The 16,136-nt window shown below is 42.5% G+C and overlaps 1 protein-coding gene across 1 annotated transcript in view; it reads left to right on the top strand.

Annotated features, from left to right (window-relative positions):
• Positions 1 to 16,136, top strand: part of LOC126278066 (lipase member M-like) — a 162,769-nt gene that overhangs the window by 54,431 nt on the left and 92,202 nt on the right. The window contains exon 3 of the mRNA XM_049977891.1: positions 13,893 to 14,076. Within this exon, the coding sequence (XP_049833848.1) occupies positions 13,893 to 14,076 (184 nt within the window). The remainder of the gene's footprint in view (positions 1 to 13,892; positions 14,077 to 16,136) is intronic.

Genomic DNA, 16,136 nt, shown 5'->3' with positions numbered 1-16,136 from the left:
GGAAGAGGCCGGTTTAGACCTCAAGTTAGTCTGCATTAGTAATCGTAAAAAAAGTGTAGGACAAGCACTGGAATGCGTCTTGGCAACAGAATGTGAACACCAACAGAAATTTATTTTTACTAACTCTAGTACCAAAAAACTACCGGTATTGGTCATTATGGCTACACTTCCAGTCACTTGATCTTCTAAAGGTGACTGATCTCACGCTACAGTAAGTGCGCTGTGGCATGAATATCTCCGAGTGGGAGCGTGATGTCCAGCATCGATGAGCAATATGTATAGTGCTACGCAGCACACATAGTTGTTGGAGTATAGTAAAATATTAGCTCTGCTGTCTTTAAGAAACGGAGAGATTCATCTCTCAAGCCCACGAACCGTATGGAAGAATGTGGTAATGCTACTCTTTCATGGGAGGGTCGTCATAACATATAGATGACTCTGATATCGTTTTAAGTAGAACTAAGACGTGTATTTTGATCCAATAATACGCATTATCGGATTTTAGGTTTCAGTACAGTGCGTATGCAGCCTCTGTAGTCGTAGTAAACAGATCACAAGATATACACTGCCGTTTGTGAAAGGTGCAAAACCAAAAAGGAATTACGCGAATAGCGCCACACTTGGTGGAAGTGGTGACGGGTGTGCAAGCAGTGAGACAGGGCACACGTAGGTCGAGCAGAGCCCTCTGGTGTCAGTCCGACAGGCTGGGTGTTTCTCCTAGTGTAGTCGGTGCAGAGCTGTCACACAAGGTGGAAACAATAAAGTGGGTTCCAGAATGCCTCTTCGACGTCAAAGGGAGCCATACCGGCATGCGAGGGAGTTCGAACGGGGCAGAATGATCGGTCTCCGGGGATCAGGGTTGTCATACCGTGATATTTCGCCTCGCACAAGATATGCTGCTACGACAGCGATGTGTGTGTGTGGAAGCAGTGAATAGATGAAGGTCGTACGCAGCGACGAGCGAGAACTGGACGACGGAACATGGCCACATCACGGGATGACCATCATCTTGTCCGCATGGCCATTACGGACCGTGCAGCGCCATCCACAGTGTTGGTTCGTCGCTGGAGCACTGCAACAGGTGTGAACGCGGTTGGTCGCCGTCTGATGCAGGCTGGACTGGTTGCACGCATGCCATTACGTCGGCTTCCATTGTCCAGAAACCACAATCTCCTCCGACTGCTATGGGCACGTGAGCACCGTCACTGTGTTGCTGAGTGGCAACATGTAATTTTTTCGGATGAGTCCCGCTACAACGTACCCTGCAGTGATGGCCGCATTGTATTGTATTGTATGTTAACCGGGGACCTAGAAACGACGGAGAGGCTCCGTCTCCGCAGCAGCCGCAGTGGTCCACAACCCCACGGTGACTAAGGCAGTCCACTTCGAACCTCCGCCGCCCCACACCGAACCCAGGGTTATTGTGCTGTTCGGCCCCCGGTGGACCACCCAGGGAACGTCTCACACCAGACGAGTGTAACTTCTATGTTTGCGTGGTAGAGTAATGATGGTGCACGAGTACGTGGGGAACTTGTTGGCGCAGCAATCGCCGGCATAGTGTAACTGAGGCGGAATAAGGGGAACCAGCCCGCATTCGCCGAGGCGGATGGAAAACCGCCTAAAAACCATCCACAGACTGGTCGGTTCACCGGACCTCGACACAAATCCGCCGGGCGGATTCGTCCCGGGGACCAGGCGCTTCTTCTCGCCCGGAAAGCCGTGCGTTAGACCGGATGGCCGCATACTCGTACGTGTCCGTCAGTACTGTGGTGAGCGCAACCTGGAGGGCTGCAATGTGGAGCGGCATAGCGGACAAACACCAGGTGTGATGGTTTGGGGCGCCATTGGTTACAACAACCGATCTCGCCTCGTACGTATTGCGGCCGCTTTGAACAGCAACCGGTATATAACGGAGGTTGTGGAGCCCGAGGTACTCCCCCTGCTTCAGGCATCTCCACAGGCTACATTTCAACAGGACCAATGCCCGGCCACATATTGCGAGGAATGTAGAATCCTTCTTCGAAGAGCGACGAGTACCATTGCTTCCCTGGCCTGCACGTTTGCCAGATATGTCGCCCATCGAACATGTGTGGGATATCGTTGTTCGTCACCTGGGTCGTCACCGTCTTCCAGTAACTGGTGTCACAGATTTGTGGGCTCGGATACAAACTGCGTGGAGGGGAATCCCTCAGGAACGTATTCACAACCTTACTGATTCAATGCCACGGCGTGTAGTAGCTCTAATTGCAGCCCATGGTGGCCACACGACATACTGAATAGTAGGGCTCAAAGTACATGCACATATTTGAAAAGGTAATCATTTGTTACTCGTCATGTACCTAACCTGTGGTATTAAATTAATTGAAGTCATGCGTTTCCTTCTTGGTGTTGCAATTTCCACAAACGATAGTGTATATACTATTTGCATAATCGATTTTACTGGAATACTCTCTTTCAAATTCAAAAGGTGGTAGTGGCAAAATACAAGGAGCGAAAGGCTATTTACAATTTGTACAGAAACCAGATGGCAGTTATAAGAGTCGAGGGGCATGAAAGGGAAGCAGTGGTTGGGAAGGGAGTGAGAGAGGGTTGTTGCCTCTCCCCGATGTTATTCAATCTGTATATTGAGCAAGCAGTAAAGGAAACAAAAGAAAAATTTGGAGCAGGTATTAAAATCCATGGAGAAGAAATAAAAACTTTGAGGTTCGCCGATGACATTGTAATTCTGTCAGAAACAGCAAAGGACTTGGAAGAGCTGTTTAACGGAATGGACAGTGTCTTGAAAGGAGGATATAAGATGAACATGAACGAAAGCAAAATGAGGATAATGGAATGTAGTCAGATTAAGTCGGGTGATGCTGAGGGAATTAGATTAGGAAATGAGACGCTTAAAGTAGTAAATGAGATTTGCTATTTGGGGAGCAGAATAACTGATGATGGTCGAAGAAGAGAGGATATAAAATGTAGACTATTGCCAGTCTAGGAAAGCCATTCTGAAGAAAACAAACTTGTTAACATCGAGTGTAGACTTAAGTGTCGAGAAGTCCTTTTTGTAAGCACTTGTATTGAGTGTAGCCATGTATGGATGTGAAACATGGGCGATACATAGTTTGGACAAGAAGAGAATGGAAGTTTTCGAAATGTGGTGTTACAGAATAATGCTGAAGATTAGGTGGATAGATCACGTAACTAATGAGGAGGTATTCAATAGAATTGGGGAGAAGAGGAGTTTGTGACACAACTTGACAAGAAGAAGGGACCAGATGGTAGGGCATGTTCTGAGTCATCAAGGGTTCACAAATTTAGCATTGGAGGGCAGCGTGGAGGGTAAAAATCGTAGAGGGAGACCAAGAGATTAATACACCAAGCAGATTCAGAAGGATGTACTGGGAGATAAAGAAGCTTGCACAGGATAGAGTAGAATGGAGAGCTGCTTCAAACCAGGCTCAGGACTGAAGACCACTACTACTACTACAATCGATTTCCCCGTTAAATAATTAAAAACTGTAGATGGATACTATTCTGCAGCCGTCAGTCTATTATTCGTATAAAACATGGGTAAAGACTGCAGATGACAGCACTTTCGGTCACAACCTCAAAGTGTGGTTGTAAATACACTCTTTTAGTTGGCTAGACCAAGGACGAGGATACGGTGAATACGACTTTGTCTGTGTGCATGACGGCATGCTAATGGAGCAAATTGACTTGAAAGACTTCGAAGCCACTTTATACCAAGTGAATAATGGCTAGCGTTTTTAGTAACAATAGCATTGTATGGAACTGGGGAACTAGAAACGACGGAATGGCTTCGTCCCCGCCGTAGCCCGCAGTGATACACAACCCTCCCCCACCCCCACCCGAAATGTGTTTTTTAACACAAATCTAGATTTTTTTTAATGGAAGCCCGTTAGTTTTGTTAGCACATCTGAACATATAAACAAATACGTAATCAGTGCCGTTTGTTGCATTGTAAAATGTTAATTACATTCGGAGATATTGTAACCTAAAGTTGACGCTTGAAACCTTCGACATTCAGTTGCGTGTTGTAACAAACACGGGCCACAGTTGGCGAGCAGCACCAGCAGGGACATGTTTACGATGACGACCGTGTTTACGAGTGTGGCTGTAGTGCACTGTTGTGGTTTGGTCTAGCTGTCGCAGTGTCCGCATGTAGCGCATGCTGCTATTGTTATTCTGCATTCGTCTCCGCACGCACACCAACTGTAGTACATCGTGTTACCAGACGTCTGTGATAGTGTAGTGTTGTAGGAACTGTGACCATGGTGTATTCGAACTCTGAAAAGGCGGAGATGATACTCATCAATGGCGAGTGTCTGCGAAATGCAGCAGAAGCCTGCAGGGTGTATGCAGAACGGTACCCGGACAGAGAGCATCCAACGTGCCACACACTGCAAAACATCTACCGCCGACTGTATGCAACAGGTATGGTCGTAGCATGCAAACGGGTCCGTAACAGGCCCGTCATAGGAGAAGCGGGTGCAGTTGGTGTGTTAGCTGCTGTTGCCATGAACCCACACATGAGTACACGGGACATTGCGAGAGCCGGTGGACTGAGTCAAAGTAGTGTAATGCGCATACTGCATCGTCACCGCTTTCACCCGTTTCATGTGTCGCTACATCAGAAATTAAATGGTGATGACTTTAATCATTGAGTGCAATTCTGTCAATGGGCATTAACAGAGAATGCGTTGCACTTCTACCTGTTTACCGATGAAGCGGGTTTCACAAACCACGGGGCAGTGAATCAACGGAACATGCATAACTGGTCCGTCGACAATCCTCGCTGGCTCAGACAGGTAGAGCGACAGCGACCGTGGACTGTAGATGTATGGTGCGGAATCATTGGAGACCACCTCATTGATCCTCACTTCATTGCAGGGGCCCAAACAGCTGCAACTTACATCGCGTTTCTACAGAATGTTCTGCCAACGTTGCTCGAAAATGTCCCACTGGAAACGCGTCGACGTATGTGGTATCAGCATGATGGTCCACCTGCACATTCCGCAATTAACACTAGGCTGACCCTTGACAGGATGTTCGACGGGCGTTTCATAGGACGTGGAGGACGCATAAATCGGCCAGCCCGTTCTCCTGATCTTACACCTCTGGACTACTTTCTGTGGGGTACTTTAAAGGAGAATGTGTACCGTGATGTGCCTACAACCCTAGAGGATATGAAACAATGTATTGTAGCAGCCTGCGGCGACATTACACCACATGTACTGTGGCGTGTACGACATTCATTACGCCAGAGATTGCAGTTGTGTGCAGCAAATGATGGCCACCACATTGAACATTTATTGGCCTGACATGTCGGGACACACTCTATGCCACTGCGTAATTGAAAACGGAAACCACGTGTGTACGTGCACCTCACCCTTCATGGTAATGTACATATGCGTCAGTGAAAAATACCAAAAAAAGGTGTCAGCATGTGGACGTAATGTGCTGTTCCAGGCTCTTCTGTACCTAAGGACTATCACCGTTCCCTTTGGATCCCTACGTAATTCGGTGCTCTCCGATACGATCGAACAGCGGAGGAGTGCTACTCAAGCGTCAACTTTAGGTTACAATATCTCCGGATGTAATAAATATTTTACAATGCAACAAACGGCACCGATTATGTATTTGTTTATATGTTGAGATGTGCTAACAAGACTAACGGGCTTCCATTTGAAAAAAAAATAACGTGGGTTTGTGTCAAAATCATACTTCCGTGCACTTTTTTATGGTTTGTATTAACCAATTACACTAGCCCCTCTCCTCACGTTCGATCTGTGGAATCGATTCGTCAGTATTTGATGTGGTTTACGAAATATATCCAGCGGTAATGTTATATATATATATACTACTGGCCATTAGAATTGCTCAGGAAGAAGAAATGTAGATGATAAACGGGTATTCATTTGACAAATATATTATACTAGAACTGACATGTGATTACATTTTCACACAATTTTGGTGCATAGATCCTGAGAAATCAGTACCCACAACAACCACTTCTGGCTGGAATAACGGCTTTGATACGCCTGGGCATTGACTCAGACAGAGCTTTGATGGCATGTAGAGGTACAGCTGCCCATGTTGCTTCAACACGATACCACAGTTCATCAAGAGCAGTGAATGGCGTACTGTGACGAGCCAGTTGCTCGGCCAACATTGACCAGACGTTTACAATTGAAAAGTGAACTGGAGAATGTGATGGCCAGGGCAGCAGTCGAACATTTTATATATCCAGAAAGGACCGTACAGGACCTGCAACATGCGGTCGTGCATTATCCTGCTCAAATGTAGGGCTTTGCAGGGATCGAATGAAGGGTAGAGCCACGGGTCCTAACACATTTGAAATGTAACGTCCACTGTTCAAAGTGCCGTCAGTGCGAACAAGAGGTGACCGAGACGTGTAACCAATGGCAACCCATAGCATCACGCAGGGTGATACGCCAGTATGTCAATGACGAATACACGCTTCAAATGTGCGTTCACCAATATGTTGGCAAACACGGATGCTGTAAACAGAACCTGGATTCATCCGGAAAAATGACGTTTTGCCATTCATGCACCAAAGTTCGTTGTTGAGACACCATCGCAGGCTCTCCTGTCTGTGATGCAACGACAAGGGTAACCGCAGCCATGGTCTCCGAGCTGATAGTCCATGCTGCTGCAAACGTCGTAGAACTGTTCGTGCAGATGGTTGTTGTCTTGCAAACGTCCCCATTTGTTGACTCAGCGATCGATACGTGGCTGCACGATCTTTTACAGCCATGCGGAAAAAATGCCTGTCATCTCGACTGCTAGTGATATGAGGCCGTTGGGATCCAGCACGCCGTTCTGTATGATCGTCCTGAACCCACCGATTCCATATTCTGCTAATAGTCATTAGATCTTGACCAACTCAGCAGCTATGTCGCCATACGATAAACAGCAATCGCGAGAGGATACAATCCGACCTTTATCAAAGTCGGAAACTTGATGGGCCGCATTTCTCCTCCTTACACGAGGCATCAAATAACGTTTCACCAGGCAACGTCGGACAACTACTGTTTGTGTATGAGAAATCGGTTGGAAACTTTCCTCATGTCAGCATGCTGTAGGTGTCGCCACCGGCACCAACCTTGTGTGAATGCTCTGAAAAGCTAATCATTTTCATATCATAGCCTCTTGTTCCTGTCGGTTAAATTTCGCGTCTGTAGCACGTCATCTTCGTGGTGTAGCAATTTTAATAGCCAGTAGTGTATATTTCATTATAAGCGCACTGTGTAAGTTAGTCCACCCCTGGGTGTTGTCGCGCTAATGCCAAGTCACATCATCTCCAGTTTCATGATTTCAGTTGGGCGACGAAGAATGCTTCTTCAGGTGTGCCATGTCCAGCCTGAAGCGAGCGATTGATGAGTAGATCTCATAGAGCAATCAAATTGCGCGGATGGTGAGTACCATTTTCCACCCGCTGCACCGCACAGTCCCAGACGTTTTCTATGAGCTCGACACTGGGTGGCTTAGCGAGACACTCGATGTTCTACAGGCGACCTGTGTGTTCGTTAGACCAGGGTAGTACGCTTACAGCTCCATGAACACGGCTTTTGTTACCTTGGAAAACGGTAATGTCCATAGCAAAGCGATCATGAAGATGTTGAAGAAAGGGCAACTTTGTAAGCTTGGTCTTGAAATAAACTTCTTTATTGTATTATGAACATGTGGACCCCGGTCCTTAGATTACATTAGATTAGATTAGATTCAATTTTCGTTCCGTATACCCGAAAATGAGATGATTCTTGCAGGCGTGGAAAATGTCAGAAAGCATAACATAAAAAACATAGAAAACTTGAACATAATACTCTCTTCCGTGAGCATTTGTCAGAATATTGTGTAGATATGTGAATACATTACAGTAAACTGGAACTGCTAATATTTACAGAATTAATAAACTATCAGAATGAAGCAAGTTATTACACTGTTAATATGTTTATCATAGGCAAAGTACCTAATCTTGACCTTATGATGTCAAATCCGAAATCTATTGGACGTTTTTACTTATGCTGGTCGTACGGTCGCTCTCAAGATATTCATCTATAGACTAGAAGGTGTTGCCTACCAAAATGTCATCAAATTCTGTTTAAACTGTGCTTTATCTGAAACCAAGCCTTTAATGATTGTTGGAAAGTTATTGAAAATGTTTGTTCCTGAGTATTGGGCCCTTTTTTGGACCAAGGTAAGTTATTTTAGGCCTTTATGAAAATTATTCTCATTCCTAGTACTGATACTATGTAATGAGCTATTGGCTCGAAAAAGAGATTTTTTTTTGTAACAGATTTCATTAAGAAATAAATATAGTGATATTTGGTGGTTTTTGAATACTCAGTTGATTGGTTGGTTTGTGGGATTGAAGCGACCAGACTACTAGGGCCATCGGTCCCTTAGAATACTCAGTTCCTTGAACAGATTTCTACATGATGTTCTTGAATTTACACCACAAATGACAAATGAGTCTTATTATACACTTTTGCAGTTTAAAAATTTGCTCGCTTTGACGGGCTCCCTCAGAATATCATCTCATATTACACAATAGAATGAAACTCAGCAAAGAATCAAAGTTTTTTTTATATTTATGTCTCATACATCTGACATCATTCGCACTGCAAACAGAGACTTGTTTAGGCGCTTCAGCAATTCTGTGGTATGCCCTTCCGAACTGAATTTAGTATGGAGTTGTAATCCCAGAAATTTAAAACAATCAACCCCTCATCTCTGTATGTCTTCATACGCTATACACTTGCTGGAAGGAAATCTTTTACAGGTTCTGAAGTTCATATAGTGGGTCTTTTCAAAGTTAAATGACGGTGGATTAGTTTTAAACAATTTATTAATGTCAGTGAATATCTTATTAGCAGTCATTTATAAGTCTGTATCCGACTTGCTATTTATTGCAGTGTTTGTATAACTCACAAGCAAAACAAACTTGGCGGGGGGCAGTGTAACATACGAGGAGTTATCAATGTACACAAGAAGAAGCAACAGACTAGAGATGGAACCTTGAAAAACAGCACATATAATTAATTCCCAGTCAGATGAAGACCTCATGGGAAGGAAAACACCACCGAGCATCACAGTAGCACCTCTGAGCTGAACTACACGCTTCACACCCCCGAACAATACCACAAGTGTCCAGTCAGCTGTTGCCCTATTACCGGATTATTTAGCCCATTGAAGTCGTGAAGTTTTGTGTGCAGTTCTGAGATATGTCCGACTCCAAATGTCCATTGCAAGCAGTTCCCCTATCAATGTTCGCCCGGAAACTGGTTGGGATGGAGCTTCATTTAGTGACTACAGGGACTGCTATCGGTTTTGAAGTCGATGTAATTGACAAGATGTGACACTCTCCTACAGTTCCTATTGTCTAGGATCATTTAATGACCACTGTTATTACGTCATGTTACGTGGCTGGGAGTTGTAAACCATTCGTAGTAGATGGGAGTTGCACACCATTTCTTATAGCCACATTGGACATTTGGCACTGATATCAAGAAATCGGGGAAATCAATTTACGGTCTGGCCATGGGCATGCCGAAAAACGAAAGCTCCTTTCCAGCGTTCTGTCAAATTTGCACATCCGTTCATCTTGTTGCGCTCATTCTATGCAACTGTCTAGTGCATACACACCACGTCACTGTTGCAACTTATGCAACATGACAGCCTCATATCAATTCTATGAAGGACAGCCAAACGAAAACCGAACACCTACCACAACAGGATCATGGAATGGTTCCAGTCAAAAGTAATGACCACAAGTGTTAAGACATTTATTTCACTGGGGATGGGACGTTCATTTACTGTTTCGCTGAAAGCGGTCAGCTGCTGACAGGCCCACAACCACACTCATTTTTGCACTTCCTCGTCCCACTGAGATCGAGGTCCACACATGTCTTTCTTCAGGTCGTGAAAGTTGTCATACTCACGCAATGAAAGACCAGGATTTTGACTGTGTGAAATACAGCATTCTTTTAAGTAAATTAAAATATTATGGCATCACTGGTAGTGCTGCAATGTGGTTTCAGTCATATCTTACTAATAGAAAACAAAGGTGTCATTATGTAACACTATAGCAGTAGGCAATCAGACATCATCTGACTGGGAAGGAATTAGATGTGGTGTTCCCCAAGGTTCCATACTAGGTCCACTACTTTTTCTTGTGTATATTAATGCCCTGTCATCTGTTACATTACTAGATGCCAAGTATGTCTTGTTTGCAGATGATACAAACATTGCAATAAAAAGTAAATCAAATATAAATTTAGAAAGGGCAGCTAATCAAATTTTTACTGACATTAATAAGTGGTTCATAGCCAATTTACTCTCACTGAACTTTGAAAAGACCCACTATACGCAGTTCAGAACTTCCAAGAGATTTCCTTCTAATGTGTGTATAAAATATGATGACATGGCAATAGGAGAAGTTGAGAATGTAAAATTCTTGGGATTAAAACGTGATAATAAATTCAGTTGGGAGCCACATACTAACGAATTGGTAAACCACCTAAACAAATCTGTGTTTGCAAGGTGAATGGTGTCACACATAGGAGATATAAATATAAAGAAACTGACATATTTTGCTTATTTTCACTCAATTATGTCATATGGTATCATATTTTGGGATAACTCCACAAACTGAGAAAAATTTTTAGAGTACAGAAGCGTATAATAAGAATAATGTGCAGGGTAAATCCCCGAACATCATGTCGAAACCTATTCAAAGAATTGGGCATACTAACCACAGCTTCTCAGTATATTTATTCCATAATGAAGTTTGTTGAAAATAATACATCTCTTTCCAACTAACTGCTTAGCACACAGTTTCAATACTAGGAATAAGAACAATGTACATGAAGATTTAAAATGACTTACTCTTGGCCAGAAAGGAATCCAGTATTCAGCAACGCATATTTTCACTAAGTTACCAGCAATCATTAAGAGTTTATTGTTATAAGGGACTGATGTTACATATTGAACAGGTTTCCTACAATTTGATGAAAAATTCGAAAATGTACTTGAGTTTATCTATTTGTACTGTCCGGGCTGCAGATTTTTTTGTTTTCCCGCCAACTGCCTCTTTACTTATGAAACAGATCCGTTTTCTGGAAACACACTGAAACCAGCCAGCTGAAAAAGTTGCAAAATATAGGGTTAGGACATCAAATGATTTTCAAAACGAATGGTACAAGAAATGTCTTACCTAAAGCTTCCAGATTTAGCCATGCCATTCGTAGAGTGACCGAGTGAGGCAAAACGCAGCTGTCACACCTAGATATCATCATCTCATCCTTAAGCCACTCCTAATGTGCGAAAGAACACTTCATTCAGGACGTGCCACGACGATGCAAGAATGGCATAATCTTCCCATTAGTGTGGGAAGTATTTCCAGTGAGGGACCTGATGTCATCCTCATACCCATAATTGAGGTTATGGAAAAAATTGAAAAATTGTTACGTCGCCCCAGTAAGCACTGGATGATTTTCTTTAGCAAATCGAAGTTGGCATCGCTCAAACGCGCATTTGGGTCAAAGTACTACTTATGTGGCATTCACTGGACAGAGAACTCCGTACTAGTTTCGAGATTACCCTTGTAATAGAACTGATCAGTAGCCCATTTCCGTTATGTTTTGTACACATGAAGAATAGGAGTACACAATAGATACAGATAGTTAGAGTACCTGATACACTAATACAACCAGATCAAATGATGCACAGTTTTTTTCTGAAATCACATTAATTTGAGTAAAAAAATAGTAAATTGTTACTTTATTTACATTATAATATGAAAAATTATCTTCAAACGATGAACTTAACATAAATATTAATTATTTATTAATTTTCCACAGCGTATAACAATTTTTCACGTTTTCGATTTAATTCAAAATTACAATTACATTTGAAATTATTATCATTGCTGTTGTACTTATAATTTACTGCCGCGCGGGGTAGCCACGCGGTCTTTGGCGTATTGTCACGTTTCGCGCAGCTCCTCCCGTCGGAGGTTCGAATCCTCTCTCGGGCATGGGTGTGTATGTTGTCCATAATGCAGGTTAGCTTAAGTTAGATTGTAGTGTGTAAACTTAGGGAACCGGTGATCTCAGCAGTTTGGTACCATTAGGTCTTACCACAAACTTCCAATTTCCAATCATTTATTGTGGGTGAGAATTCGAAAGCATTAGTAAAAGTAATTATTAAGTATGTGTGCATTCGTCTTGATGTAAGAAAATCGATACTCCTTAGGATCACTGTACTGCGAGTTCTTGTGTCTCAGGTATTCTTGGAGTAACATGTTTTGGTGTGTGAAAATGGTGATCTGGAGTCTGTTCTGTTGTAATTTGGAATTGCCGTACGTACATGACGGGAGAATGATGTTGTTTAAGAATATTGCCGTGTTGAACGTCTGTAATGTCATCATTGCGGAAATATAAAAATATAGAATGCCAAACGAAGGAAAAAATCAGAGGATGAACCTAATTTAACCATGATGTGCTCTTACCTGACAATGAAAGCAAGAACCTGTATCATATATCATAAAAGCAAATTATTCTTGCACCAACTGTTAAGTTTTCAGCGAATCAGGTTTTCTTCTAGCAGCCACGAGAAACAGATGAGTAATACAATGAACTTTTCACGATCTTCCTTCTCATTTATTAGCTGCACTATACTAGCGTTGCCATTGCTATAAATGTGAACGTGATATGACGTTTTCAAAATCCGAAATTTTTAGTGGTTACGTTGCAATAATAAAGTCCCTTACATGTCACCTCGTTCCTGAATCGCTGGTGTTGTCCGCGCACTTTTCTTACCTTATTTCTGTCAACTGCACAGTTCAACTGCTCTAATCCTTGACGAAGTATGACGTGGACACAATGAGGGTGCAGCGATACAGAAGTTTTTGTAGTATTTGAATCATTCTTTGATTGGGAGATAACTTCTTTTATTGCAAGAACAGATCAATAACGATTGGATGAAACTGTTTACATAAAATGGTGTTAAGACACAAAAAATTGTAGCGTCAGGAATATTGTTCATGACAAAGTTGTAGGACAAAAAATTTTTTGTGACCAATAAGGTTGGAAGAGTGTCAGCTTACTGTCATAGTAACTGGTTCCTTTAGTGGACAGTTGAAATACCCTAGCAAGAATAGGTCAAGTACTACATATGAGCACTCTCGATTTTGTCCACTAATCGTTACAAACAGCTTTTGAAGCAACGCATTTTCGATTCTGAGGCCGATAGGGAACATTCTATCTGCTGTGTTACCTTATTGGGAAATGAATGAGTAGTTTCAAACCATGTCAATGCCTGCTTGACCATTCAATAAAATATTTGCTATTCGCACAGCATTTGTTCAGATATCACCTTTTCTCGCCATTCCAAAGTTTGACAACTTGCATGCTCTCTATTATTAAATAAAAAGAGACGAATTTTGACACTGTTTAGCGACAGCCGACAGATAACACAACCAACAAGTCAAATATTGCCAATTCACAAGATTATAGCATCAAGACTAAGCAATGCCGAAAAAAAAATTCATATGTGGAGAGACAATATTAAAAGGTGCTTTAATCTTGAACCTCACTCGGCAGAACCAGGATTACCTCGTAAGCAAATATACATGTGAAACCCTTTAATCATCCTGGTCTCTAACGCTTCGTGGTTGCCACCGAAGTTTGTGAGTTACAGTCTTCAGACGATAGACTAGCCCCTTTTATATTTTCATTTTGAAATATTAACGTCACGGATCGTAGTGTCGCTGACTGTAAATACTCCCTGATCTGGTCCCAAAGTAGTGCTCCTCTCCTTGTATTAAGACGCTTAAAAAAGAATGCTCGTGTGTGCAGGATGACATATGCCGGAGCAACGGCTATCGCTGTGAAGTCCACCCGGTTTCGACGGAAGACGGCTACGAGCTGACCATGCACCGGATACTGCCTTCAGCGCCTTTCAGAGCTGCCATCTTGGTGATGTCCGGACTCATTGGATGCTCCGACAACTTCTTCGCATTCGGCAAGAACAATTCACTGCGTGAGTACAGTTATTTCTTTCTTAAGGTAGACGTATTTCAAAGGTTCGTACAGTCTATCACCGTTTTCAACTTTGAGTCTCTAAACACCTGCTAGACCAGACTATTTCTATGATCTGTGCCAATTAATCTAATACTTATCTGATTACACAATGTTCTCTACTAACGTGTAAAAATGTTGTTTCGAAACGACTGAATAACTGTCTCTGTAAACCTGGGCTTAAAAATTCGCACATATTGCAAGTGAGCACTTGCTCCGATCAGCGCAATTGCGACGTCGAGGAGTGTAGAATTCCTTAACTTCATCTACTTCGTAATCATCAATCCTCATGTTACGTTTCTCGCTGTTCTCATTTACGCTAATTCTCAGTACTTTTGTCTTCCTTCAACTTACTCTTAGACCATATTCTGTACTCATTAGACGTTCATCCCATTCAACACCCTGAGGATAGCAATGCCATCGGCGAATCTTATCATTGATGTCCTTTCACTGTGAATTTTGAGCCCAGTCTTGAACCTCATTGCTTCTTCGACGCATAGATTGAACAGTAGGAGCGAAAGACTACGTCCCCGTCTTACACCCCTCTTAATCCGAACACTTCGTTCTTCGTCTTCCACTCTTATTATTCCCTCTTGATCCTTGTACATTTTGTATATTACCCGTCTTTCTCTATAGATTATCCCTATTTTTTTGGAATTTCTAAATCTTGCCCCAACCTACATTGTCGAACGCTTTTTCCAGGTGGGCAAATCCTGCCACCGTGTCTCGATTTTTCTCTAGTCTTGCTTCCATTATCAACCACAACGTCAGTATTGTAGTGCCTTTACCTTTCCCAAAGCCAAACTCATCGTCAACTAACGTATCCTAAATTTTCTTATCCATTCTTCTGCATATTATTCTTGTTAGAAACTTGGATATGGAAGCTGTTAAACTGATTTTGCGATACTTCTCCCACTTTCGGCTCCTGCAATCTTGGGAATTGTGTCCAAGGTGTTCTTCCAAAACTCAGATGGCATATCGTCACACTCAAACATTCCACATACCAGAATACCATACAGTTGCCACTACCCAAATTAATTTTAGAAATTCTGATGGAATGTTATCTATTACTTCTATCTTATTCGATTTTTCGATATTAAGTCTTACAATGATCTTTTAAATTCTGATTCTAATGCTGGATCGCCTGTCCCTTCTACATCGACCTCTGTTTCTTCTTTTATCACTTCATCAGACTTGCCCCTTATAGAGGCCTTCAATGTACTCTTTCTCTTATCTGCTCTCTCCTCTGCATTTAACAACGGAATTCCCACTGAAATCTTAATGTTAACGCTCTTGTTTTTAATTTCACTGAAGGTTGTTTTGAATATTCTGCATGATGAGTCCAAGATGCTGGTCCAAGATGCATGGCTGAAACAAACCTTTTATCTTGGCCTCTAAGATCACCTGACCTCATTTCTTCAGATTTTTCTGTGTAGGTTCATCTCAGAAGTGAAACGTACAGCACTCCCGCTGATACGGCTGTAGAAATGGAGTAGCGAATTCACCGGGATGTCAAGATTTCCGAGATGTACCTGATGTGTCTTAAAGATTTCGTAACTCGGTGCATAGATGGGTGGATATTGCTACAAAATGTGAGGATGACACGCGGAATACATCTTTTGACACGCACGAGTTACAGTAATTTGTGTCAAATGACACGCTGCAGTAGTATTGTATCTCTAGTTAAGACAACCACTGGGTGAAAATTGCGCCCAGTTACATTCAGATTTCATCGAAAAGTTTACTTTTCCAATACACAGTGTCGGTGTGTATCCCCACATTTCCAATGATCTCGGGGATGGGTCGTTTACTGGAACATTTTTGCTTCTACGTGTATTATCATATACTTTCACCTGTGTCACCTTTCTCTGCTAAATATTTTTTATCTATGTACAAATTTTTGTACTTCGGTGCCCTTGGTCCACACCTCAGCTTGGCACCCCAAACGGCCGCTTGTGTTGTTTGGGTTTTAAATCTGCCATGTTGACCAGTCAGTTTCTTATGCCTTAAGAGATTCGGTCA

Source organism: Schistocerca gregaria, chromosome 6, assembly GCF_023897955.1.
Source record: "Schistocerca gregaria isolate iqSchGreg1 chromosome 6, iqSchGreg1.2, whole genome shotgun sequence".
NCBI classification, from domain to species: Eukaryota; Metazoa; Arthropoda; class Insecta; order Orthoptera; family Acrididae; genus Schistocerca; species Schistocerca gregaria.
The sequence above is the reverse complement of the archived record's forward strand: the minus strand, read 5'-3'. Positions and strand labels throughout refer to the sequence as shown.